Source organism: Oncorhynchus mykiss, chromosome 5 (assembly GCF_057628025.1).
Source record: "Oncorhynchus mykiss isolate SJ-2025 chromosome 5, ASM5762802v1, whole genome shotgun sequence".
Lineage (NCBI taxonomy): Eukaryota > Metazoa > Chordata > Actinopteri > Salmoniformes > Salmonidae > Oncorhynchus > Oncorhynchus mykiss.
Genome location: NC_143026.1, coordinates 36,503,217 through 36,527,807, shown reverse-complemented (window position 1 = coordinate 36,527,807; position 24,591 = coordinate 36,503,217). Strand labels below are relative to the sequence as shown.

General features: G+C 43.4%; 2 protein-coding genes across 2 annotated transcripts; one reads left to right on the top strand and one right to left on the bottom strand.

The window, feature by feature from the left end:
• The first annotated feature begins 1,796 nt into the window (after positions 1-1,796).
• LOC110523691 (S-adenosylmethionine synthase) lies at positions 1,797-14,221 on the top strand. The gene is made up of 9 exons (XM_021602612.3): positions 1,797-2,155; positions 9,909-9,986; positions 10,206-10,328; positions 10,456-10,568; positions 10,699-10,842; positions 11,789-12,007; positions 12,191-12,373; positions 12,583-12,716; positions 12,905-14,221. Exons 1-9 carry the CDS (start codon positions 2,065-2,067, stop codon positions 13,005-13,007), a joined length of 1,188 nt encoding a protein of 395 aa, XP_021458287.1. The 5' UTR covers positions 1,797-2,064; the 3' UTR covers positions 13,008-14,221.
• Positions 14,222-14,417: 196 nt separating this feature from the next.
• Positions 14,418-19,957, bottom strand: LOC110523692 (prosaposin). The gene is made up of 12 exons (XM_021602613.3): positions 19,780-19,957; positions 19,511-19,566; positions 17,295-17,369; positions 16,682-16,807; positions 16,464-16,583; positions 16,272-16,340; positions 15,980-16,163; positions 15,725-15,867; positions 15,558-15,638; positions 15,313-15,423; positions 15,066-15,136; positions 14,418-14,979 (listed from the first exon to the last, which is right to left on the bottom strand). Exons 1-11 carry the CDS (start codon positions 19,832-19,834, stop codon positions 15,101-15,103), a joined length of 1,056 nt encoding a protein of 351 aa, XP_021458288.2. The 5' UTR covers positions 19,835-19,957; the 3' UTR covers positions 14,418-14,979; positions 15,066-15,100.
• Positions 19,958-24,591: the final 4,634 nt, after the last annotated feature.

Sequence of the window (24,591 nt, the reverse complement as noted above, 5' to 3'; positions counted from 1 at the left end):
GTACATATGATGAAAATTACAGGTCTCTCTCATCTTTTTAAGTGGGAGAACTTGCACAATTGGTGGCTGACTAAATACCTTTTTTACCCCACTGTATACGGTCAGGATATAGAAAGGGTGTCTTGAGTTTAAGTGTTTAGGTATGTGGTTTGATGAGAGGCTTATGTGGAAGAGACATTGCGTATATTGATATTAAGTGTAGGAAGGTGCTGAACCTCATGAGGGCAGAGGCAGGATATGATTGGGGGTCAGATAGACAAACACTGTTGTATATGTACCAGGCATTGATCAGGTCATATTTGGATTATGGGTGCTTTGTATATGGATCAGCAGCCAAAACGGTGCTACAGAGCCTGGATAGGATACAGTCAAGGGCCCTGAGATTGTGTGTGGGTGCCTTCAGGACGACACCTGTTGAGACATTGCAGGTGGATAGTGGGGAACTGCCACTGAGGATAAGGTGGGACAAACTTGCATCACCATACTGGGCGAGGTTGAAAGGGAAACTAGAATGACATCCTGCAGTCACGGCAACTGGGGAATACTGGGAGCGAGGAGGGGGTAAGCAGAGAGCATACAGATGGTCAATCAGACAGATGGTGGTAGAATATGGACTGGGGGAGAGAGAGATGGGGCTGGCAATTGCATTGGAGAACATTCCTCTGTGGTTCCAAAACCAAGTGTAGATGTGGACATGATTGAGGGCAGGAGAGAATGGGGTGAGGACGTGAGACGGCATGTGGAGAGATATATAGATCATCGGTTTTATTCCTTTTTAAGGATATGTACAGATGGTTCAAAGGATCCAGTCAGTGGAAGGATGGGGGCTGGGGTGTTTACATTAGAGTATGTAAGCGGTTAACTGATTATGTGTCAGTCTAATCGGCAGAGATGATGGCCATGATTATAGGTTGGAGATGGGTAGAGGAGGTGAAAACACTCCGAGTGGTGATCTGCTCTGATTCGGCTGCAGTGTTAAGTAGTGTGAAGACGCGCAGGTTGAATAGGGGAGACTTGGTTGTGGATGATGGTGCTGTTAATGGGATTGGAGGTAAGCTTTTGTTGGGTTCCTGCCCATGTGGGTGTGGAGGGTAATGAGAAGGTCGATGTGGTGGCTAAGAGTCCTATGAGGAGAGGGGGGGGGGGGGGGGGTAGATATTCAGCAGTGGAGGCTGCTGAGGGGAGGACGGCTCATAATAATGGCTGGAACAGAACGAATGGAATGGCATCAAACACATGGAAACCAGGATACCATTCCACTCATTCCGCTCCAGCCATTACCACGAGCCCGTCCTCACAGCTAAGGTGCCATCAACCTCCTGTGCTATTCAGGTCTCACTGGGTCGTAGGGAAGTCAAGTGCTTAATCTGGACAAACGGGCTCAATCTTTGGCAGGGAATGGGACACTAGTAGTAAGGGGAGGCAATTGTATTGCATGCATTGGTCAGTATGAGATGTACTAGAGAGGACGTTGTGTGGAGTAGACTATGGTTTGGGAGTACAGGTTTGATTGCCACGTTGTGGATGATAGGGAGACATGAAACAGGTCTGTGTGATGAGTGTTTAGAGAAGGAAACGGTGGAGCACGTGTTGATATTTGTGAATTGTTTGATGTAGATTAGGGAGTGACTGTGTGAAAGGGTTAGAGAGGCTAGATTGGGGTTTGGGTGGTGTAGTGGTGGAGGAAAGTGGTGTCTAGGAGCTCTATTTTACTTTCTTAGAGGAACATGATTAAATAAGAGCATTTTATGTCGTTAGGCTGTGACTGGCCTTTACACTCCAGTAGGTGGCAGTGTATGCACCTTGAAAGTTGAATGCGATCCGCCAACCCAATCCCGAAGAAGAAGACGCAAGAAAAAGGATAAATACCACCACCACCAATTTGTTTCTCCGAGAACACCGGCCAAATAACAAGTGTTCAGAGGCTGGTACTGGTATTTTTTTTTTAAATTTGTTTATTGGGAATTATAATTCATATCAGATAAATCATATTTTGTTAAACCACAGTTGACACATTTTAGGTAGCCAGCTAGTTATAACTCGGCAAATAACAATTCCTTTAAAATGAACCGGCAATTGAACGGTTTCCATAACTCGCTCATTGATGAAGACTGCTTTTTGTTCACCTCTGAATCTGTTGGAGAAGGTCATCCAGGTGAGTTTGCAATGCCTCGGTCTTATTTTAGCTAGCTCGGAAACGTTCGCTAGTTTCAATTTTTCGACACAAGGTCATGGCGTAGATTCAGTAACTACAGTAACAAAGTGCTAAAAAATGGGTGCCAGTCATTTTTACGAACACGCATAACGTTACTTAATATACTGTTTGTATGGCTCGCCAGCTAGTTAATTGACAATTTTTTTCACATTTTCTGATCTTTGAGACGGACGATGTTATGAATGGGGAACACGCGATAGGGTCAGGCCCATTTCTTTCCAGTTTATGTTCAGGCCACGCGGGATGCCTTTGCCCTAGCATGTGGTGTCAAGCTAGCTAGCTAGTAGCCGATAATGCTTATCCAGAAAAGTAGGTCACTATATGACTTGTCTGGATTGTTAAATCACCACTGATGTTAGGTGGCACGTCCGTTGAAAAACGGAACATGTGTGCCATATTGTTTTTATATATTCGTAAATATATCAGTAAATGTGTTCGTACATTTGCCCGAGTCGAACACAGGTGTTGCATCAATAGACAGAGAGCCCGTTAGTGACATATCTTTCACGACTGCGCGTGATGAGTACAGTAGGTTGTTGTTATCTGGTCACTGGGTTAACTGAGCTCTCAAACGGTCAGTACTGTCGTTTTGTATCTTAGTTCATTACAGTGCGGTTCAGTTGTCGGTGACATTTTGATTGGCAGAAGCAATGGCACGCGTAACATAACGCTGGTGTATTTACACGACAACATTGCTCCCTATTTAGGATATCCTTTCAAAAACGCATCATTTTGAACAATGTTAAAAACAATTATTGTGTAGATACTCTAAGAACACCAATGGTCCAAACTGTATGTCTCTATCATAATCCGTTCAAACGGTAATGGTTTTCTTACCCTTGTAGGATGGTTAAAGTTAGAGTGACTAAATCAATGGAGGCCAACTAGAGAGAAGTGGTCAAAACTCTGGAAAACTATGTCAGTGAGGCTGGATGCTGTGCAAGAATTAAGGATAAATTGACAGGTTTACGGCTGAACTAATCTTCTCGAATCTGGAGAACATAAACAAATATACAGATAACATAGATATTGATTTTGAGACAGCGCATGTAGTATTTTAGTATATGCTTTTCACATTATGGACATGAAATTCAATTTTTTTTCACAAAAGCAAGCATATTTCTGTGAAATGTCAATGGAGCACAAAGTGTACCATTTACATTTAATTCAGTCTGTCATGTTATTTGTCTTTTTGCGACCGGCGGAAACAACTTTGCAGACGGTCACCACAACCACAACGTTTAAAATTCTCACTCCGAGAATGCGCACTCCGGTCTGCAGTGACCAACTCTAGCACTGCAATGCAGTGCCTTAGACTGCTGCACCACTCAGGAACCCGGTGCTTATTGTATGTATTAGGTTATGAAATCGGACTTTTGGGATATAATTGTAATTAAATGTTGAGACTACACTGAATGATTCAGAACATGAAGAATCATATGTCTTGGTAGTGCCCACTGGGCAGTGGGGGTGGACAGTGGACACCCTACCCTGTATTGGGCTGCACAAAAACCCAATATAGTGGGAAGCCAGAAGTTTAAAACTGTTAAATTTCAAGTTACCTTAGTGGGAATTAAAACGAGAGGAATTTTATCCAAAATAACTAAAAACGTATTATTAAAGTCGCTCTGCCACTTCCTGGTTGCTACTATTCTAATAGTTAGCCTAATTTCAGTTTGACAAAAAAAAGCAAGTATAGTGAATCACTATACCATCTAAACCACTTACAATATGTTTGGTTATGGAAAATATTTTTATGTTAAGATGTTTGAAGCTTGTGTACATAACCAAAGCATAGAAATACAGGTCATTCAGGTATTCACACCCTTTACCTTTTTCCATATTTTGTTATGTTACAGCCTTATTCTAAAATGTATACAATTGTTTTTTTCCCTCATCAATCTACACACACTACCCAATAATGACAAAGCAAACACAGGTTTAGACATTTTAGCAAATTTATGAGAATCAAACAAAAACTTAGGCCTTGTTTACATAAGTTTTCAGACCCTTTACTCAGTACTTTGTTGAAGCACCTTTGCCAGCAATTTTAGCTGCGAGTCTTCTTGGATATGACGCTACACGCTTGGTACACCTATATTTGGAGAGTTTCTCCTGTTATTTTCTGCAGATCCTCTCAAGCTCTGTTAGGTTGGATAGGGACTGTTGCTACACAGCTATTTTCAGGTATCTCCAGAGATTTTCGATCGGGTTCAAGTCTGGGCTCTGGCTGGGCAGCTCAAGGACATTCAGAGAGACTTGTCCCGAAGCCAATCCTGCTTTATCTTGGCTGTGTGCTTAGGGGAGTTGTCCTGTTGGAAGGTGAACCTTCGCCCCAGTCTAAGGTCCTGAGTGTTCTGGAGCAGGTGTTTATCAAGGATCTCTCTACTTTGCTACATTAACTTATCCCTCGATCCTGACTCGTCTCTCAGTCCCTGCTGCTGAAAAACATCAAATCAAATTTTATTAGTCACATGTGCCGAATACAACAGGTGTAGACCTTAGTGTAATGCTAACTTACGATCCCCTAACCAACAATGCAGTTTAAAAATATATGGATAAGATATAAAGTAACTAGTAATTTAAGAGCAGCAGTAAAATAACAATAGACTTAATACGGGGGGGTACTGGTACAGAGTTGATGTGCGCGGGCACCGGTTGAGGTAATATGTACATGTAGGTAGACTTTAGAGGTTGATCGATTATGATTTTTCAGCGCCGATACCGATTATTGAAGGACCAAAAAAGCCGATACCGATTATTGAAGGACCAAAAAAGCCGATACCGATTATTCGTCCCGATTTTATTTATTTGTAATAATGACAATTAAAACAATACTGAATGGACACTTATTTTAACTTATTATAATACATCAATAAAATCAATTTAGCCTCAAATAAATAATACAAAATGTTAAATTTGGTTTAAATAATGCCAAAACAACGTGTTGGAGAAGAAAGTAAAAGAGCTTTTTTACATGGCACATATTGCAAACGTTTAAGTTCCTTGCTCAGAACATGAGAACATATGAAAGTTGGTGGTTCCTTTTAACATGAGACTTCAATATTCCAAGGTAAGAGGTTTTAGGTTGTAGTTAATATAGTATTTATAGGACTATTTCTCTCTATACCATTTGTATTTCATATACCTTTGACTATTGGATGTTCTTATAGGCACTTTAGTATTGCCAGTGTGACAGTATAGCTTCTGTCCCTCTCCTCGCCCCTACCTGGGCTCGAACCAGGAACACATCGACAACAGCCACACGAGAAGCAGCGTTACCCATAACTCCACAAAAGCCGCGGCCCTTGCAGCGCAAGAGGAATAACTACTCCAAGTGTCAGAGCGAGTGACGTTTGAAATGCTATTAGCGCACACCCAGCTAACTAGCTAGCCATTTCACATTGGTTACACCAGCCATTAGGCTCATAGGCTTGAAGTCATAAACAGCGCTGTGCTTGTGAAGAGCTGCTGGCAAAACGCACGAAAGTGCGGTTTGAATGAGTGATTACAAGCCTGCTGCTGCTCAGTCAGACTGCTCTATCAAATCAGACTTAATTATAACATAATAACACGCAGAAATACGGACCTTCATTAATATGGTCGAATCCGGAAACTATCATCTCGAAACAAAACGTTAATTATTTCAGTGAAATACAGAACCGTTCGGTATTTTATCTAACGGGTGGCATCCCTAAGTCTAAATATTCTTGTTACATTGCACAACCTTCAATGTTGTCATAATTATGTAAAATTCTGGCAAATTAGTTCGCAATGAGCCAGGCAGCCCAAACTGTTGCATATACCCTGACTCTGCGTGCAATGAACGCAAGAGAAATGACACAATTTCACCTGGTTAATATTGCCTGCTAACCTGGATTAGTAGTTATAACTAGTGATTATGATTGATTGTTTTTTATAAGATAAGTTTAATGCTAGCTAGCAACTTACCATGGCTTCTACTGCATTCGCGTAACAGACAGGCTCCTCGTGGAGTGCATGTGGTTAGAGGGTTGGACTAGTTAACTGTAAGGTTGCAAGATTGGATCCCCTGAGCTGACAAGGTGAAAATCTGTCGCTCTGCCCCTGAACAGGGCAGTTAACTCACTGTTCCTAGGCCGCCATTGAAAATAAGAATGTGTTCTTAACTGACTTGCCTAGTTAAATAAAGGTATAAAAAAAAATGGAAACCGGCGCCCAAAAATACCGATTTCCGATTCTTATGAAAACTTGAAATCGGCCCTAATTAATCGGCCATTCCGATTTAATCGGTCAACCTCTAGAGTTATTAAAGTGACTATGCGTGGATGATAACAGACTGGCAGCGGTGCAAAGGGGGGGGGGGGAGGGTAGAAGCTGTTTAGAAGCCTCTTGGCCCTCGACTTGGTGCTCCGGTACTGCTTGCTGTGTGTTAGCAGAGAGAACAGTCTATGACTAGAGTGGCTGGGGTCCTCGACAATTTTTATGGCCTTCCTCTGACACTGCCTGGTATAGAGGTCCTGGATGACAGGAAGCTTGGCCCCAGGGATGTACTGGGCTGTTCGCACTACCCTCTGTAGTGCCTTGCTGACGGAGGTTGAGCAGTTGCCATACCAGGCAGTGATGCAACCAGTCAAGATGCTCTCGGTGGTGCAGCTGTAGAATCTTTTGAGGATCTGAGGACCCATGCCATATCTTTCCAGTCTCCTGGGGGAATAGGTTTTTGTCGTGCCCTCTAAACAACTGTCTTGCTGTTCTTGGACCATGTTAGTTTGTTGGTGATGTAGACACCAAGGAACTTAGCTCTCAACCTGCTCCACTGCAGCCCCATTGATGAGAATGGGGGTGTACTCTGTCCTCTTTTTCCTGTAGTCCACAATCATCTCCTTTGTCTTGATCACGTTGAGGTAGAGGTTGTTGTCCTGGACCACACGACCAGGTCTCTGACCTCCCTATAGGCTGTCTCGTCGTTGTTGGTGATCAGGCCTACCACTGTTGTCATCGGCAAACTTAATGATGGTGTTGGAGTTGTGCCTCCCCATGCAGTCATGAGTGAACAGGGAGTACAGGAGGGGACTGAGCACACACCCTTGAGGGGCCCCTGTGTTGAGGATCAGTGTGGTGGATGATTGGAGTAAACCTGTGGTAAAATCCATTGATCGGTCATGATTTGGAAAGGCACACCTGTCTATACAAGGTCCCACAGTTGACAGTCATGTCAGAGCAAAAAACCAAGCCATGGGTTCAAAGAAATGTCTGCAGAGCTCCGGGACTGTGTAGGCACAGATCTGAGGAAGGGTACCAAAACATTTCTGCAGCTTTGAAGGTACAAGAACACAGGGGCCTCCAACAATCTTAAACAAAAAGTTTGGAACCACCAAGACACTTCCTAGAGCTGGCCACCCAGACAAACTGAGCAATCGGGGGAAAAGGGCCTTGGTCAGGGAGGTGACCAAGAACCCGATGGTCACTGACAGAGTTCTAGCGTTCCTTTGTGGAGATGGAAGAACCTTCCAGAAGGACAACAATATCTGCAGCACTCCACCAATCAGGCCTTTATGGTAAAGTGGCCAGACAGACACCACTTCTCAGTAAAAAGGCACATGACAGTCCATTTGGAGTTTGCCAAATGGCACCTAAAGGACTGCCCATGAGAAACAAGATTGAACTAATTTGCTTGAAAGCCAAGCCTCACATCTGGAGGAAACCTGGCACCATCCCTAACAGTGAAGCATGGCGGTGGCAGCATTATGCTGTTCTCACATCAACACCATTACCCCAGAAACCCTAGACCCCACTCCAATTTGCATGCTGACCCAACAGATCCACAGATGACACAATCTCTATTGCTCTCCACACTGCCCTTTCCCACATGGATAAAAAGGAACACCTATGTGAGAATGCTATTCATTGACTACAGCTCAGGTTCAACACCATAGTGCCCTCAAAGCTCATCAACAAGCTAAGGACCCTGGGACTAAACAACTCCCTCTGCAACTGGATCCTGGACTTCAACGGGCCGCCCTCAGGTGGTAAGGGTAGGTAACAACACATCCACCACACTGATCCTCAACACAGGGGCCCCTCAAGGGTGTGTGCTCAGTCCCCTCCTGTACTCCCTGTTCACTCATGACTGCATGGGGAGGCACAACTCCAACACCATCATTAAGTTTGCCGATGACAACAGTGGTAGGCCTGATCACCAACAACGACGAGACAGCCTATAGGGAGGTCAGAGACCTGGTCGTGTGGTCCAGGACAACAACCTCTACCTCAACGTGATCAAGACAAAGGAGATGATTGTGGACTACAGGAAAAAGAGGACAGAGTACACCCCCATTCTCATCAATGGGGCTGCAGTGGAGCAGGTTGAGAGCTAAGTTCCTTGGTGTCTACATCACCAACAAACTAACATGGTCCAAGAACAGCAAGACAGTTGTTTAGAGGGCACGACAAAAACCTATTCCCCCAGGAGACTGGAAAGATATGGCATGGGTCCTCAGATCCTCAAAAGATTCTACAGCTGCACCACCGAGAGCATCTTGACTGGTTGCATCACTGCCTGGTATGGCAACTGCTCAACCTCCGTCAGCAAGGCACTACAGAGGGTAGTGCGAACAGCCCAGTACATCCCTGGGGCCAAGCTTCCTGTCATCCAGGACCTCTATACCAGGCAGTGTCAGAGGAAGGCCATAAAAATTGTCGAGGACCCCAGCCACTCTAGTCATAGACTGTTCTCTCTGCTAACACACAGCAAGCAGAAGCCACTCTTCACTAAAAGGCACATGACCGCCTGCTTGGAGTTTGCCAAAAGGCACCTAAAGGGCTCTGACCATGACAAACAATTCTGTGGTCTGATGAAACCAAAATAGACCTTTTTGGCCTGAATGCTAAGGGTCACGTCTGCAGGTAACCTGGCACCATCCCTACAGTGAAGCATGGTGACAGCATCCTGCTATGTGGATGTTTTTCAGCGGTAGGGACTGGGAGACTTGTCAGTATTGAGAGAATGATGAACGGAGCAAAGTACAGAGAAATCCTTGATGAAAACCTGCTACAGAGTGCTCTGGACCTCCGACTGATGACAATGACCCTAAGCACACAGCCAAGACAACGCAGGAGTGACTTCGGGACAAGACTCTGAATGTCCTTGAGTGGCCCAGCCAGAGCCCGGACTTGAACCCGATCGAACATCTCTGGAGAGACTTGAAAATAGGTGTGCAATGACACTCCCCATCCAACCTGACAGCTTGATCTGCAGAGAAGAATGGGAGAAACTCCCCAAATACAGGTGTGCCAAGCTTGTAGCGTCATACCCAACGAGACTTGCTGCTTTAATCGCTGCCAAAGGTGCTTCAACAAAGTACTGAGTGAAGGGTCTGAGTACTTCTGTAAATGTCTGTTTTTTTGGCTAAAATGTCTAAATGTCTAAAATGTCTTTGTCATTATGGGGTATTGCGTGTCGATTGATGAGAGGAGGAAAAACAATTGAATCCATTTTAGAGTACGGCTGTAATGTAACAATGTGGGAAATGTCAAGAGGTCTGAACTTTCCGAATGCACTGTATATTTGGCTGCGGAGTCTGGCTTGTGTTGCAAGTTTGGTCCATACAGGTCTTGGTTTTGCAGGCATAACCTGTCTGGGGAATTGTTTAGCAGGATATTATTTTGCTACAGGATACACCCCATAACTCTGGTTTCTCTTGTTTGACAGATAAGCTTTGTGACCAGATCAGCGACGCTGTGCTTGATGCGCATCTCAAGCAGGACCCTGATGCCAAAGTGGCATGTGGTAAGGATCAATCACATCTATAAACAAAGAAAAATGTTTCTATAGGTTTGTCCATGTTGTCTGATGCTGTAACATGCCCTTACTTTTGCCCCTCCCCCATCTTAGTTAGCTAATGCACACGTTTACCTTAGTCTCACCCACTTTCCTTCACTTGATTTCCCTCCATCTGTCCCCAGTCTTTTGCTCACGTGCTTTCTCTTTCTGTCTGCTTCTTTTCAGAGACGGTGGCTAAGACTGGGATGATTCTGTTGGCAGGGGAGGTCACCTCCAGGGCCAACGTAGATTACCAGAAGGTCGTCAGGGACACCATCAAGCACATTGGCTATGATGACTCATCCAAGGGTATTATGGCAAATTTGCTCTGATTTCATTGAATTGAATACATGGTTTTAAGAAGTCACAGGGTTAGCTTTGGCAAAGATATACAGACAGTAAGTAACACTGAGGTTTGACTATTCACTTCCCATAGGCTTTGACTATAAGACCTGCAATGTCCTTGTGGCCCTGGAGCAGCAATCTCCTGACATCGCTCAGGGTGTTCACCTGGACCGCAAAGAGGAGGATGTGGGGGCTGGAGACCAGGTTAGAAGGCTCTTGTCGTTTACCATTTGTGAGTCAGTGACTAATCGACTGGACCTCGTGCTCAACTGCATAATCAGTGTTTATGGTTTTAGTCTCCACACCAAGTGCTTGACTGTGTTTTGCGTTACAGGGTCTGATGTTTGGTTATGCCACTGATGAGACTGAGGAGTGTATGCCCCTCACCATCGTCCTCGCCCACAAACTCAATGCCAAGATGGCTGAACTGCGCCGCAACGGAACCCTGCCCTGGCTGAGACCAGACTCCAAAACTCAGGTTAGATTCATCACCGCAGTCTATACACCAAGAACGGCAGGGATCGACATTTTAAAATTCAAAATCAAATCGCAAAATTGTCCTTGGTATGACCTTCTTAAAGCAATTCTATATAGCTTAGTAGAACCCCCTGCCTAGACTGTTTAGTGCCAAAAATAAGGGGTTAAATACATGTATTTTAAAAAATATATATGTTTTTTAAACATTCCTGATCTTCTACTTCTCAGATATAGGACAGACTCTTCAGAACATTTTTGGGGGGACTATCTGTTCCATTTAGTGAATTTGTTATTCAAGGTGTTGGTATGGGCTAATAGCAATAAGGCCATAAATAGTTTTTCATCAAATTATTTTTTATTATTTTTGAAAAATATACTTAAAGGAGTCTTACTATTCTAAATCAAATAGCAAAATGATCCTTGGTATAACCTTAAAACCATTCCATATAGCTTAGTAGTACCCCCACCGCTCCTGGTTTAGACTCTTATGGGTTAAGGTCTGAAATGCACTCACCAATTGGGCAAGGCGGGTGTATTTCTTTGGTTGCCAGAAGATTATGTTCACTTGGCGAGAAAAGGACATCTATTTCTAAAAAAATAAAAATATGTCCGTACACAGGGGTGGAACCAGAAATAACAGTCTAGATGAATTCTTTGCATTTTGGTTGTAATCAAGTTAAAAATATATATATCTCCTGACCAATGGGGCAAATGAGCAGGCTCAACTTGCACAACCCCTCGGGTCACTTGCCCCGGGCGATAGGGCAACCCTTTACGGCTATGTTCACAAAACAATTCATGGAAATTCCTTGTCCAGAAGTATGTTATAAAGCAGTCCTTTCAGGCACAGCTATCTCCACTCATATGCAGATATCCTCGTGCCTTACCTTGTAAGACATGCTTGTACACTTTGAATGACATTTCATACCTCGTCTCCCCCTCTCTAGGTGACTGTTCAGTACAGGCAGGACCGTGGGGCCATGCTTCCAGTGCGTGTGCACACTGTCGTGGTGTCTGTGCAGCACGACGAGGTCATTTGCCTGGATGAGATGCGCGACGCGCTGAAGGAGCAGGTTGTGAAGGCAGTGGTGCCCACCGTGTACCTGGACGACGACACCATTTACCACCTGCAGCCCAGCGGCCGCTTCGTCATCGGAGGTCCTCAGGTGAGATATATTCTAGACCCATAGACAATGTACGGGAAGAAAAAAATATATCCTTAGAGATGTGATTAAGTAGGTACATTGTCTGTCAGATTTTAAAAAGTAGGCACTCTTATCAACACAAGATACAGACACTTCCAAGGCTGTCCTGGGCTACTTGGCTTACTCTTCCTCTCCCGTTCACAGGGTGATGCTGGCCTGACAGGACGTAAGATCATTGTGGACACCTACGGAGGCTGGGGGGCCCACGGTGGAGGGGCCTTCTCTGGGAAAGACTACACTAAGGTGGACCGCTCTGCTGCCTACGCTGCCCGCTGGGTGGCCAAGTCCCTGGTGAAGGCTGAGCTCTGCAAGCGTGTATTGGTCCAGGTGAGGAATGAGCTAATAGCTGTTACCTAACGGTTTGCCTTTTGTTTTGTAGTCTTCAGCTTGTGGAGTCAGGTTTTGAATGCTATATGAGTCATTCACTTTCTAGCTGTTATGCATCGCAATGAGATGAAAAGTAAAAGTAGCATATGTTATAATTACCTGTCATGTAAATCTTGATCCTGTTTGTTAATAAGTGGCTGTGTTGTCAGGTAGCCTATGCCATTGGAGTGGCCCATCCCCTGTCCATCTCCATCTTCCACTATGGGACTTCCCAGAAGAGCGAGAGGGAGCTGCTGGACATTGTCAAGAAGAACTTTGACCTCCGCCCTGGTGTCATTGTCAGGTAGTGTGGCACAATGGTGGTCGCCGGCAACACTTTTTGTCAGCAAGGGGTCCCATGGGGTCAAAGCTGGTTCTCGTTGGCGGAGGGGTTCTACATTTAAATGGTGATGTTACACAGCTTGGTTTGCCCTCTGGTAATCTATGCATTTATTTATTTACCCAACACCTTACTGTGTTTCTCTGTTCCAGGGAGCTGGACCTGAAAAAGCCCATCTACCAGCGGACCGCTGCCTATGGCCACTTTGGGCGGGAGGCCTTCCCTTGGGAGGTCCCCAAAAAGCTCAAATACTGAACCCCAACCTTCCCACCCAGAGCTGTAGGTGTACTACAGAAAAACCAACACACTCTGGGAGGGAAGAATGCCCCCCCCCCCCAAAAAACGCTATCTACTCCCTTATTGGAAAATGTTACACCTCTGTCCTCTCTTTACCCACTTGAAATTGCTTGCACACTCCTTGAATTCCATTTCCCTGTCTTTCCCTCTGACTGTTCTGTAGTGATTTGACTTCACAGAAATATATTCTCACCCTAGCCTGTCTAAGGAGTGGAATGTTAGCTAAAGACTACCCCCTTCCCTCCTCTCTGTACCTAACCCCCACCCAATGTTTCTCCATTGGGTCAAATAAGTCATGGCACATTTAGGGTTGAAGATTGCCAGGAGTAATTGGGTATTTAGGATGCAACTCTTGTCCCCCGTAGCTATTTTTATAAAAATGTAAAACTTTTTGCCATTTTGTTAGACGTAACCAAAAATGTAATTGGTGAAGAGGAACTCGAGTTTGTGGTAAAATATGGTACCTTGTTTGGAAGTGTAATCCCTTCAGACCATGTTTTCTGATGTGTTACAGAGAAGTCAGAAGCTGCTAATGACCTCTGGCTTGTTGGGATGTACCTTCCATGTCTCTAGTTCTCTATCTCGTTCTTTGTCACTTGAAGATGTAATGTGAGGCACTCCCCCCTCCTTAGACTGTGGTTACAGAGAAACTCAGCTTGTCACTCCTGATGAGGGGCTGTCTTTAGCCTGGTTCCTGAAGTGTTCTACAGAAAAACTTTGGGTTGCGGCCACAAGGTGGTGCTCTAAGCATTCGCCAGTGTTATTTATATTTCAGCGACAAGGGTTTGTGGGATGACTGACCTCCCAGAAGTAAAACAAATGTAATATTTTTGTTCCCATAGGCCCACAGATGGAAGCAAAAGTCTGGCTGGTGTTGTACAGAGAAACCGGCCTTGTTTACAATGCTCTCTGGGTCTGTGTGGACTGGGTCTTTCTTATTTTCTCTACTTTCTTGTCAGTCTGGTTACTGAAGGTGAAAAAGTGCCTTTTCTAGTCTTTTCCCACCCTCGCCACCCAAACCCTGCCTACTGCTACCATCCCCAACCCATCACATGTGATATAGCCTGTCTCTTGACCCCGAAACACCCCTCCCCTTTTCTCAAACGTTCCATTTCCAAAAGACTTGAAACGCTGTCCCGCATGGGAAGTCTGAATAAAAGTCTATTCTGGCATTCTGTACGTAAGTGTTTTTTTTTGTTTGTTCTCGTCAACATGCTACTCTTGCAGCACTAACGTCCATGGCCACTGTAACAGCGAAGCAAGTGAATTGGGAGAGGTATGCGGACAAAGTCCCTAATGAGGACAATGTAATGAACAGTACAGTGTTTGGAATGCACTGCACCATTTAGACAAAAGGGTCAGTCGCTGTAAAGGAAACTGTTTTTATTATTTGAGTAAATTGATATAGTTGTTTAGCTTTGATCACACCTTATTTTTAACATTTCAGTAACAAGGAGAATGGGCATGAACAATAATATATTTGAGAAGGATTTTATGACTACATGTACAGCTAAAATCGCAAGCATACATGTTGCAAGTCAGTAATTCTTCATATCGTTGGTGTGTCAACACCCCAGCCCTAGTTTAATCATTTCCCCAGTACCTTTCTAGGCCACCTTTACAGCAAATATAAAGAATGTCTAGTTTCAATATCTTTATTGCATTCTCTTGAAATCCCCAGCCCTAGGAATTCATTGACTTGCTTTGTGGAGTTCATACAGAGTCTGTTGTGTACAGCAGATAAAAGGACAAAAGAGCTTTATGAAATATCATTGGCCAAATACTCCGTGCAATCAATGCCCATGTCTGCAGGACATGTTCTCTGATATTGACACAGTAAATATCAAGTTTTTACAATTTGATGTTGAAAGCTTTGGGATCATTCATCGTAGCAAAGGCTGCAGGCTCTCTAAATCTTGGGATTGTCAGTCTGAAAAGAGAGTGGACCCACATTTACCGGAGTTGTGTGTAGCAACTAGTTTTCTGAAACAAATATTGTATGTCAAGTCAACTTACCGTCCACTTTGTGAGTAGGTGCTGGGTGAAGGTTCTTACTTCCACAAAAACTTCTGGCAGAAGGACACTGTCTGCATGATACATTGTATACCAAGATTTAAACACCTTTGTTCTGTTATGAAATCAGTACTATACTTTCTGTATTTTATATTGTGTAATGTATGTAGTGAAAAATAGACCTTAGCAGGGAGTCCCATTGAGACTAAAAGAAAGGTCAAATAAAACTTTGTTTGTTTGGAGGCCTTACCCCGCATTCCAGGGCAGTCTTGAGGTCTCTGCACCTGTAGCTGGTGCCCAGAATGCATGGGTCCTCTCTCTGTTCTCCTGCCTCTCTCACTCCCCCACACAGGCCCACCCTCTGAGAAACAAATGTCTCCAGTTACTCTCACAGCAACTTACAGTACATCCCCACCCAACCCATAGAAATGTGGATTTAAGTGACTTTCATGTTATGTTACAGTATGTAGTTGAGTGACTCTAAATATGACACACCTCACACACATTAAGGGCAGACTCTGGTTTACCCAGAACCCCCTTAAGCTGGTGGCCATGGAGCTTGGTGAAGCCGTCACACTGAAAAGAGAGAAATAAGACATGAGCCCAGAGGCTTCTATAAGGTGTGAGATGAGGGGTGATGTAGACCAGGGGGCAGGGCTGACCTTGGGGAGGGCATTGGGGTGGAGCTGGCAGACAGAGCCCAGGAAGGAGGCGGTCTGGGGCTCTGAAGCATTGGAGCCCAGTTGTAGATGAGTCAAAACCGCCAGGGTCAGACAGGAGTCACAGTCAGACAGAGGAGCACTCTCTGAGAGAGAGAGAAAGTCATTTCAAAACGAGGAAATGGATAGAGAGAAAAGTGACTATACGGTGGTGGTGCAGGGCAGGAGAGATTAACGAGGAAGTGGTAATGAACTCACCGCTGACAAGCGTCTCCATGCCATGACAGACTTGGATGAGGGTGCAGATGGCCTCAGGGTTGATGTAGCTCAGGAGCATGTCCATCAGCTTCTTACCATACTTCTCTATCAGGTTCTTACACTGATCTCTGTAAGATGAGGGCAGAATCCCACACACCTTCCCGAGCATATCAATCACAGCCATCTGGGAGGGGAAACCAATACAGGGCATGTGTGTGTTAGTGTGTGCACACGCGCATGCCTTAAATAAATGGAATCACTACAGTAATTGTATTTCTAAGGCATGCCTTACTTTTGGCAGCATATTCTTCAGTATCTTGATGAGATAAACGCAGAAGGTACATTGTGGTGCGAACTGCACCTGGTAGACAGAAAGAAAACAAGATGAAGACAGACACAGTCAGGTTCAGACAGACAAAAACAGTCAGCAGGACACAGAATGGGTCAGAGAGAGAGAGCATTTGTCTTGTTCTTTCTGTCTCACCTTTGTCATTGTCATGGCTGACTTCAGAGTGTCTTGAATGTGATTGGTCAGCAGGTCATGCTGCTGGCCCTCTGACTGGGAGCCACACAGTCCCAATACGGAGCACACCTGAGCTGGTTTCTGTGGGAGAGGAGAGAAGCTTAATTTAGGCTCATTCAGTCAGAATTATTTGAAGAAGTACAAACCAGGATCTTTCTCAACTTCCCACTAACACTTACGGCGAAGCTGGTCAAGAAGGCGAAGGACAGTGGGAGGTTCTTATCCACCTGCTCCCGGCACAGTTTAGGTGCTGCAGGACCTGGCATGTGGTCACACAGTTTCTCCAGCTCGCTCCTGATCTTGGTCTGGAAGAGTGGCAGAGGTTGAGAAAGATCCTGAAATCACTTTGAGATGCATTAAGTATATTTATTGTGTTCTGTAATCATTAACACGTATTAAAGAAAGTATCAAAAGCTACAGTAAAATACTTAGTAGTTTCTTTTCATGTTTAGATAGAAAACAGGGTGTCTCTAATTCCACAGCAGTGCCGAACAGAAACGCACACATACTGTACCACTTCTAGTGTAGAAGGAGGGTTTGAGATGGCCGTTATAGGGGTGTTACAGGTGAAAACCATATCAGGGACTGAAAGTCTGTGTTTCCTTCTGGTTTGCTCAAAAGAAACCTCAAGACTCTATCCTCAACCTTACTTCCACAACCAGGAACAAAAACTGAACCAGGTGAATGGACATCATAATGCAAATAGTAGTGATCTGATGGTTATGGGTGGTTATGGGTGTTTTTATGAATTATTAAATGTATGGTTCAGTGGTGTTCTGCTGATATATTCACCTGCATGTCTGGATTGGAGAGAAGGGCTGTAAGGAGTTCAATTATTTGGGCACAGTCCTGGCAGCTGTCCCATTTCTGAGCGGAGGAGAGGAAAAGAGAAGAATGCTAACACAAAGTTGTGGTGGGATACTGAGGAAAAGACCTCCATTTATTCTACTCAGTATATAATTGGACATTTATATTATTCCTGAAAATGTACCACCTGAAAAGCAGTGCTTGATTTTGATTAACTGTTCTTTCGTGTTGCAAAACATTTCCCTGTCTTTTATAAACTGACTGTTTTCTACCTTATTCTTTTACAAGAATACAGAAATGAAAGTGGAATATACACATATGGAATCATGTAGTAACCAAAAAAGTGTTAAACAATTCTTTATATCTTTATACAAATATTTGAGATTTTAGATTCTTCAAAGGAGCCATCCTTTGCCTTGATGACAGCTTTGCACATTCTTGGTATTCTCTCAACCAGCTTCACCCGGAATGCGTTTCCAACCGTCTTGAAGGACTTCCCACATATGCTGAGCTGTTGGCTGCTTTTCCTTCACTCTGCTGTCCAACTCATCCTGAACCGTCTCAATTGCGTTAAGGTCGGGTGATTGTTGAGGCCAGGTCATCTGATGCACCACTTCATCACTCTCCTTCTTGGTCCAATAGCCCTTACACAGCCTAGAGGGGTCATTACACAGCCTGGAGGTGTAATTACACAGCCTGGAGGTGTCATTACACAGCCTGGAGGTGTCATTACACAGCCTGGAGGTGTGATGGGTACTTGTCCTCTTGAAAAAACAAATTATAGTCCCACTTAGCGCAAGCCAGATGGGATGGCGTATCGCTGCAGAATGTTGTGGTAGCCATGCTGGTTAAGTGTGCCTTGAATCCTAAATCAATCACTGACAGTGTCACCAGCAAAGCACCCCCACACCATCACACCTACTCTTCCATGCTTCACGGTGGGAACCACACATGTGGAGATCATCCGTTCACCTAGTCTGCGTCTCACAAAGACAGCGGTTGGAAGCAAAAATCTCAAATTTGGACTCATCAGACCAAAGGACAAATTTCCACCAGACGAATGTCCATTGATCCTGTTTCTTGGTCCAAGCAAGTCTCTTCTTTTTTGTTGGTGGTGTCCTTTAGTAGTGGTTTCTTTGCAGCAATTTGACCATGAAGGCCTGATTCACGCAGTCACTTCTGAACAGTTGAAGATGTGTCCGTTACTTCAACTCTGTGAAGCATTTATTTGGGCTGCAATTTCTGAGACTGGTAACTCTAATGAACTTATCCTCTGCAGCATTAGGTAACTCTGGGTTTTCCTTTCCTGTGGTGGTCCTCATGAGAGCAAATTTCATCATAGTGCTTGATGGTTTTTGCAACTGCACTTGAAGAAATGTTCAAAGTTTTTTCAATTTTCCGGATTGACTGACCTTCATGTCTTAAAGTAATGATGGACTGTCATTTCTCTTTGCTTATTTGAGCTGTTCTTGCCATAATATGGACTTGGTCTTTTGCCAATTAAGGCTATCTTCTGTATACCACCAACAAGTGATTGGCTCAAACGTACTAACAAGGAAAAAAATAGCATAAATGAACTTTTAACAAGTCACGTCTGTTAATTTAAGCGCATTCCAGGTGACTACCTCATGAAGCTGGTTGAGAGAATGCTAAGACTGTCCAAAGCTCTCATCAAGGCAAAGGGTGGCTCCTTTGAATAATCTAAAATATATTTGTTCAACACTTTTTTGGTTACTACATGATTCCATATGTGTTATTTCATAGTTTTGATGTCTTCACTATTATTCTACAATGTAGAAAATAGCACAAATAAAGCAAAAACCTGGAATGAGTAGGTGTGTCCAAACTTTTGACTGGTACTGTATATTTCTTGAATTATATGGGTTAGGGTTATCTGGGTTAGGGTTATCTGGTCCTTTTCTCCCAGTAATACACATTTCTGTTTTTTCTCTCCGTATTTGTTAGCTTTCTGCTTTGATCCTTGCCAGTTGGTTGTTAGTACAGTAGGCAGCACAATATGTTGCATACACACAATATGTTGCACACACACAATATGTTGCATACACACAATATGTTGCATACACACAATATGTTGCATACACACAATATGATGTATACACACAATATGTTGCATACACTAAGGCTATATGTTGGGGGTTAAATGGGGGGAATCATTGTTCCAAAATAACAATAGTTCTTACGTTCAGCTTGTCCCAGGCGTTTTGTGTTTCCTCCCCAGTGACAACCCTCGCCAGAGCTGTGGAAATATTAAAAGATTGTTAAATAATTGAGCACTCTATTTATGGTTCTAAAAGTCTCATGAACAAGATTACACATTTTAATTACATTTTTAATTTAATTGAAACATTAATTTATATGTCAATAATGTCCATTGAATAAAAAATACTATAACATCACATTCATAGAGTAAACAACCTAAAATGTGTGCAATTGTATAGCGGACTCGTACCTGTGGTCTGGTAAGCAATTAAGACAACGAATACAAGCTTGAAAAATGCCATCATAAGTCAGTCTCTCCCTTAAAGACTCTACTTGAAAAATGAATGCCCTCTCAACGTAGAACTGGGGTATAGACAAGGTCCACCTGCCACATAAAGCCCTCCCCAATCAGAGCTTGACAGAAAAGTGTGATAAGCTTTTTGTATTCTCTTTGGTATTGCGGAACTGAGTTGTACAAACGTAATGTTGGTCCCAATTCAATAGAAGCTGTAATTTTAGTATGTGGATCCTCTAACAAAACTAATTTACAACTAGACATGAATGCTTGAAAGTGCTAGGTTCTAAATGAACCTATTAAATCTCATGGACAACTTAAAACTTAAACCAAGTTTATTCACCCATTGTGTGAATACAGCTGCAAAAGACAAAAACATATTTCCACCAGTGGTAATATACAGTGCCTTGCGAAAGTATTCGGCCCCCTTGAACTTTGCGACCTTTTGCCACATTTCAGGCTTCAAACATAAAGATATAAAACTGTATTTTTTTGTGAAGAATCAACAACAAGTGGGACACAATCATGAAGTGGAACGACATTTATTGGATATTTCAAACTTTTTTAACAAATCAAAAACTGAAAAATTGGGCGTGCAAAATTATTCATCCCCTTTACTTTCAGTGCAGCAAACTCTCTCCAGAAGTTCAGTGAGGATCTCTGAATGATCCAATGTTGACCTAAATGACTAATGATGATAAATACAATCCACCTGTGTGTAATCAAGTCTCTGTATAAATGCACCTGCACTGTGATAGTCTCAGAGGTCCGTTAAAAGCGCAGAGAGCATCATGAAGAACAAGGAACACACCAGGCAGGTCCGAGATACTGTTGTGAAGAAGTTTAAAGCCGGATTTGGATACAAAAAGATTTCCCAAGCTTTAAACATCCCAAGGAGCACTGTGCAAGCGATAATATTGAAATGGAAGGAGTATCAGACCACTGCAAATCTACCAAGACCTGGCCGTCCCTCTAACCTTTCAGCTCATACAAGGAGAAGACTGATCAGAGATGCAGCCAAGAGGCCCATGATCACTCTGGATGAACTGCAGAGATCTACAGCTGAGGTGGGAGACTCTGTCCATAGGACAACAATCAGTCGTATTTTGCACAAATCTGGCCTTGGAAGAGTGGCAAGAAGAAAGCCATTTCTTAAAGATATCCATAAAAAGTGTTGTTTAAAGTTTGCCACAAGCCACCTGGGAGACACACCAAACATGTGGAAGAAGGTGCTCTGGTCAGATGAAACCAAAATTTAACTTTTTGGCAACAATGCAAAACGTTATGTTTGGCGTAAAAGCAACACAGCTGAACACACCATCCCCACTGTCAAACATGGTGGTGGCAGCATCATGGTTTGGGCCTGCTTTTCTTCAGCAGGGACAGGGAAGATGGTTAAAATTGATTGAAAATTGAAGATGGTTAAAATTGGAGCCAAATACAGGACCATTCTGGAAGAAAACCTGATGGAGTCTGCAAAAGACCTGAGACTGGGACGGAGATTTGTCTTCCAACAAGACAAGGATCCAAAACATAAAGCAAAATCTACAATGGAATGGTTCAAAAATAAACATATCCAGGTGTTAGAATGGCCAAGTCAAAGTCCAGACCTGAATCCAATCGAGAATCTGTGGAAAGAACTGAAAACTGCTGTTCACAAATGCTCTCCATCCAACCTCACTGAGCTCGAGCTGTTTTGCAAGGAGGAATGGGAAAAGATTTCAGTCTCTCGATGTGCAAAACTGATAGAGACATACCCCAAGCGACTTACAGCTGTAATCGCAGCAAAAGGTGGCGCTACAAAGTATTAACTTAAGGGGGCTGAATAATTTTGCACGCCCAATTTTTTAGTTTTTGATTTGTTAAAAAAGTTTGAAATATCCAATAAATGTCGTTCCACTTCATGATTGTGTCCCACTTGTTGTTGATTCTTCACAAAAAAAATACAGTTTTATATCTTTATGTTTGAAGCCTGAAATGTGGCAAAAGGTCGCAAAGTTCAAGGGGGCCGAATACTTTCGCAAGGCACTGTATATACCCCGATTTGGGTGGTCTCTTCCTTTTCTCTCAACATTACATCATGTACCCCCTTCCTCACTAATCCACAGCTCTCCACCCTTATCAGTGCCTGCCAACATATGATCATCTGCACTCAGTACCTGCACTCAGTACATTCCAAGTTGAATTGCCTCTACCATATACATTCCTCCTACAAATAACCATTCACTTCTGGTGTAGACCCTCTTAACTCACCACAGGTTAATGAGAAGGGTGTGCTTGAAAGGATGCACATAACTCTGCAATGGTGGGTTGTATTGGAGAGAGAGTCTTAAATCATTTTCCACACACAGTCTGTGCCTGTATTTAGTTTTCATGCTAATGAGGGCCGAGAATCCACTCTCACATAGGTACGTGGTTGGAAACGGCATCAGTGTCTTAACAGCGAGATTTGCCAAGGCAGGATACTCTGAGCGCAGCCCAATCCAGAAATCTGGCAGTGGATTCAGATTAAATTCCATTTAATCTGTTCAGATATCGGTAAGTGGATTGGAGGCAGGGCATGAAAGGGATAATGAATCCAGTGGTTTGTGTCATCCATTTCAGGAAAGTACCTGCGTAATTGCGCGCCCAACTCACTCAGGTTCTTCGCTATATCACATTTGACATTGTCTGTAAGCTTGAGTTAATTTGCACACAAAAAAATCATACAATGATGGAAAGACCTGTGTGTTGTCCTTGTTAATGCAAACAGAGAAGAGCTCCAACTTCTTAATCATAGCCTCAATTTTGGCCCGCACTTTGATTATAGTTGCAGAGAGTCCCTGTAATCCTAGATTCAGACCATTCAGGCGAGAAAAAACATCAGTGTTTTTGAAGAAATGGTGCTCGGTGGCTTGTATGCGAAGCAGTAATTGTTTCATAACATCTCCTGCCATGTCACTGATACATCCTGAAACAGTGTTGTTTGATGAAGAAATTGTCTGTATAGTTTTTTTGGCCTTTCCCCCCCAGCATTGTCCCAGCCATATCTGCGGGCCAAAGGAATAATTAAGTCCTCCATAATAGTATGTTGCTTGCCTGTTCTAGACACTCGGTAGCTCACCATATAAGACACTTCTAGCCCCTTCTTATTAATTGTATCTGCTGCTTTTATACATGTCTTACTACTTGAAAGTCGTCTTAGTTCTCGCTCAAAAAAGTCCTGTGGCTTATTTTTCAAATTGGCATGTTTTGTTTCTAAATGTCTGCGCAAGAGTGAAGTTTTCATTGAGTTGTGAGATAGTACTTTTGCACATATATCACACTGTGGCTGAGGAAAGGCACTACTCCCAATATAAGTGAACCCCAAATCAATGTAGTTCTCATCATATTTGCGCCTCTTCGATGGTCCAACATCCCTGTCTGTTGTTCGGTGCTTTCCCGTGTAAGGTGCAGTAGCTCTTCGGCTGCATCAGATTCACAACTGTCAGTGTCCATGCCAGCTGTGCTAACAACAAATGTAGAATTACTGATGCTAGCATTGAATGTGCTCGTCGAAGCAGAACCATTTGGGTTGTCGACAGGTGCAGGTGTAGTACTGCTGGTAGTAGCAGTACTCCCAGTAGAGCTGGTACGTGTCTCTATGAACGCAGGCCTTACTTTTTTGAACCGTTTGTCAATCTTTGAGCAAAAGGAATTGAGCAGCAGCTACATTTGGCTACATACGGACCGTTGGTGGAATTCCCGCAAGAGAGTAACGGTTAATGTGATTGGATGTTAATTATTTGACTAGGCTACCTGTATTTGACATTGTGTTGTTATTTCGATGAACACTAAATTGTTTCATTTTATTTTTGGCAGTGAAACGAGGCTACTTAGGAGAGAAGAAAACTTCACCCAAATGTACAGCCATGTTGGAAAATATACACTACCGTTCAAAAGTTTGGGGTCACTTAGAAATATCCTTGTTTTTGAAAGAAAAGCTATTTTTTTGTCCATTAAAATAACAGAAAATTGATCAGAAAGACAGTGTTGACATTGTTAATGTTGTAAATTACTATTGTAGCTGGAAACGGCAGATATTTTAATGGAATAACTACGTAGGCGTACAGAAGCCCATTATCAGCAGCCATCACTCCTGTGTTCCAATGGCACGTTGTGTTAAGAAATGTTTGCAAAAAAATAAATGACATACCTTATTTACATAAGTATTCAGACCAATTGCTATGAGACTTAAAATTGAGCTCAGTTGCCTCCTGTTTCCATTGATCATCCTTCAGATGTTTCTTCAACTTGATTGGAGTCCACCTGTGGTAAATTCAATTGATTGGACATGGAAAGTCACACACCTGTCTACATAAGGTCCCACAGTTGACAGTGCATATCAGAGCAAAAACCAAGCCATGAGGTGGAAGGAATTGTCCATAGCGCTCCGAGACAGGACAGTGTCAAGGCACAGATCTGGGAAAGGGTACCAAAAAATGTCTGCAACATTGAAGGTCCCCAAGAACACAGTGGCCTCCATCATTCTTAAATGGAAGAGGCTTGGAACCACCAAGACTCTTCCTAGAGCTGGCACGCCGGCCAAACTAGGCAATCGGGGGAGAAGGGCCTTGGTCAGGGAGGTGACCAAGAACCAGATGGTCACTCTGGCAGAGCTCTAGAGTTCCTCTGTTGAGATGGGAGAACCTTCCAGAAGGACAACCATCTCTGCAGCACTCCACCAATCAGGCCTTTATGGCAGAATGGCCAGACCGACGCCACTCCTCTGTAAAAGGCATATGACAG

Excerpts from the sequence above, each read along its gene's own strand:
- LOC110523691 (XM_021602612.3), top strand. The coding sequence starts at position 2,065 with ATGAACCGGCAATTGAACGGTTTCCATAACTCGCTCATTGATGAAGAC. Across the intron at positions 2,156-9,908 it reads TGTTGGAGAAGGTCATCCAG|ATAAGCTTTGTGACCAGATC; the intron begins GTGAGTTTGCAA and ends CTTGTTTGACAG. Across the intron at positions 9,987-10,205 it reads TGATGCCAAAGTGGCATGTG|AGACGGTGGCTAAGACTGGG; the intron begins GTAAGGATCAAT and ends GCTTCTTTTCAG.
- LOC110523692 (XM_021602613.3), bottom strand. The coding sequence starts at position 19,834 with ATGATGGCATTTTTCAAGCTTGTATTCGTTGTCTTAATTGCTTACCAG. Across the intron at positions 16,164-16,271 it reads TGAAGAATATGCTGCCAAAA|ATGGCTGTGATTGATATGCT; the intron begins GTAAGGCATGCC and ends TTCCCCTCCCAG. Across the intron at positions 15,639-15,724 it reads ACCCCAATGCCCTCCCCAAG|TGTGACGGCTTCACCAAGCT; the intron begins GTCAGCCCTGCC and ends CTCTCTTTTCAG.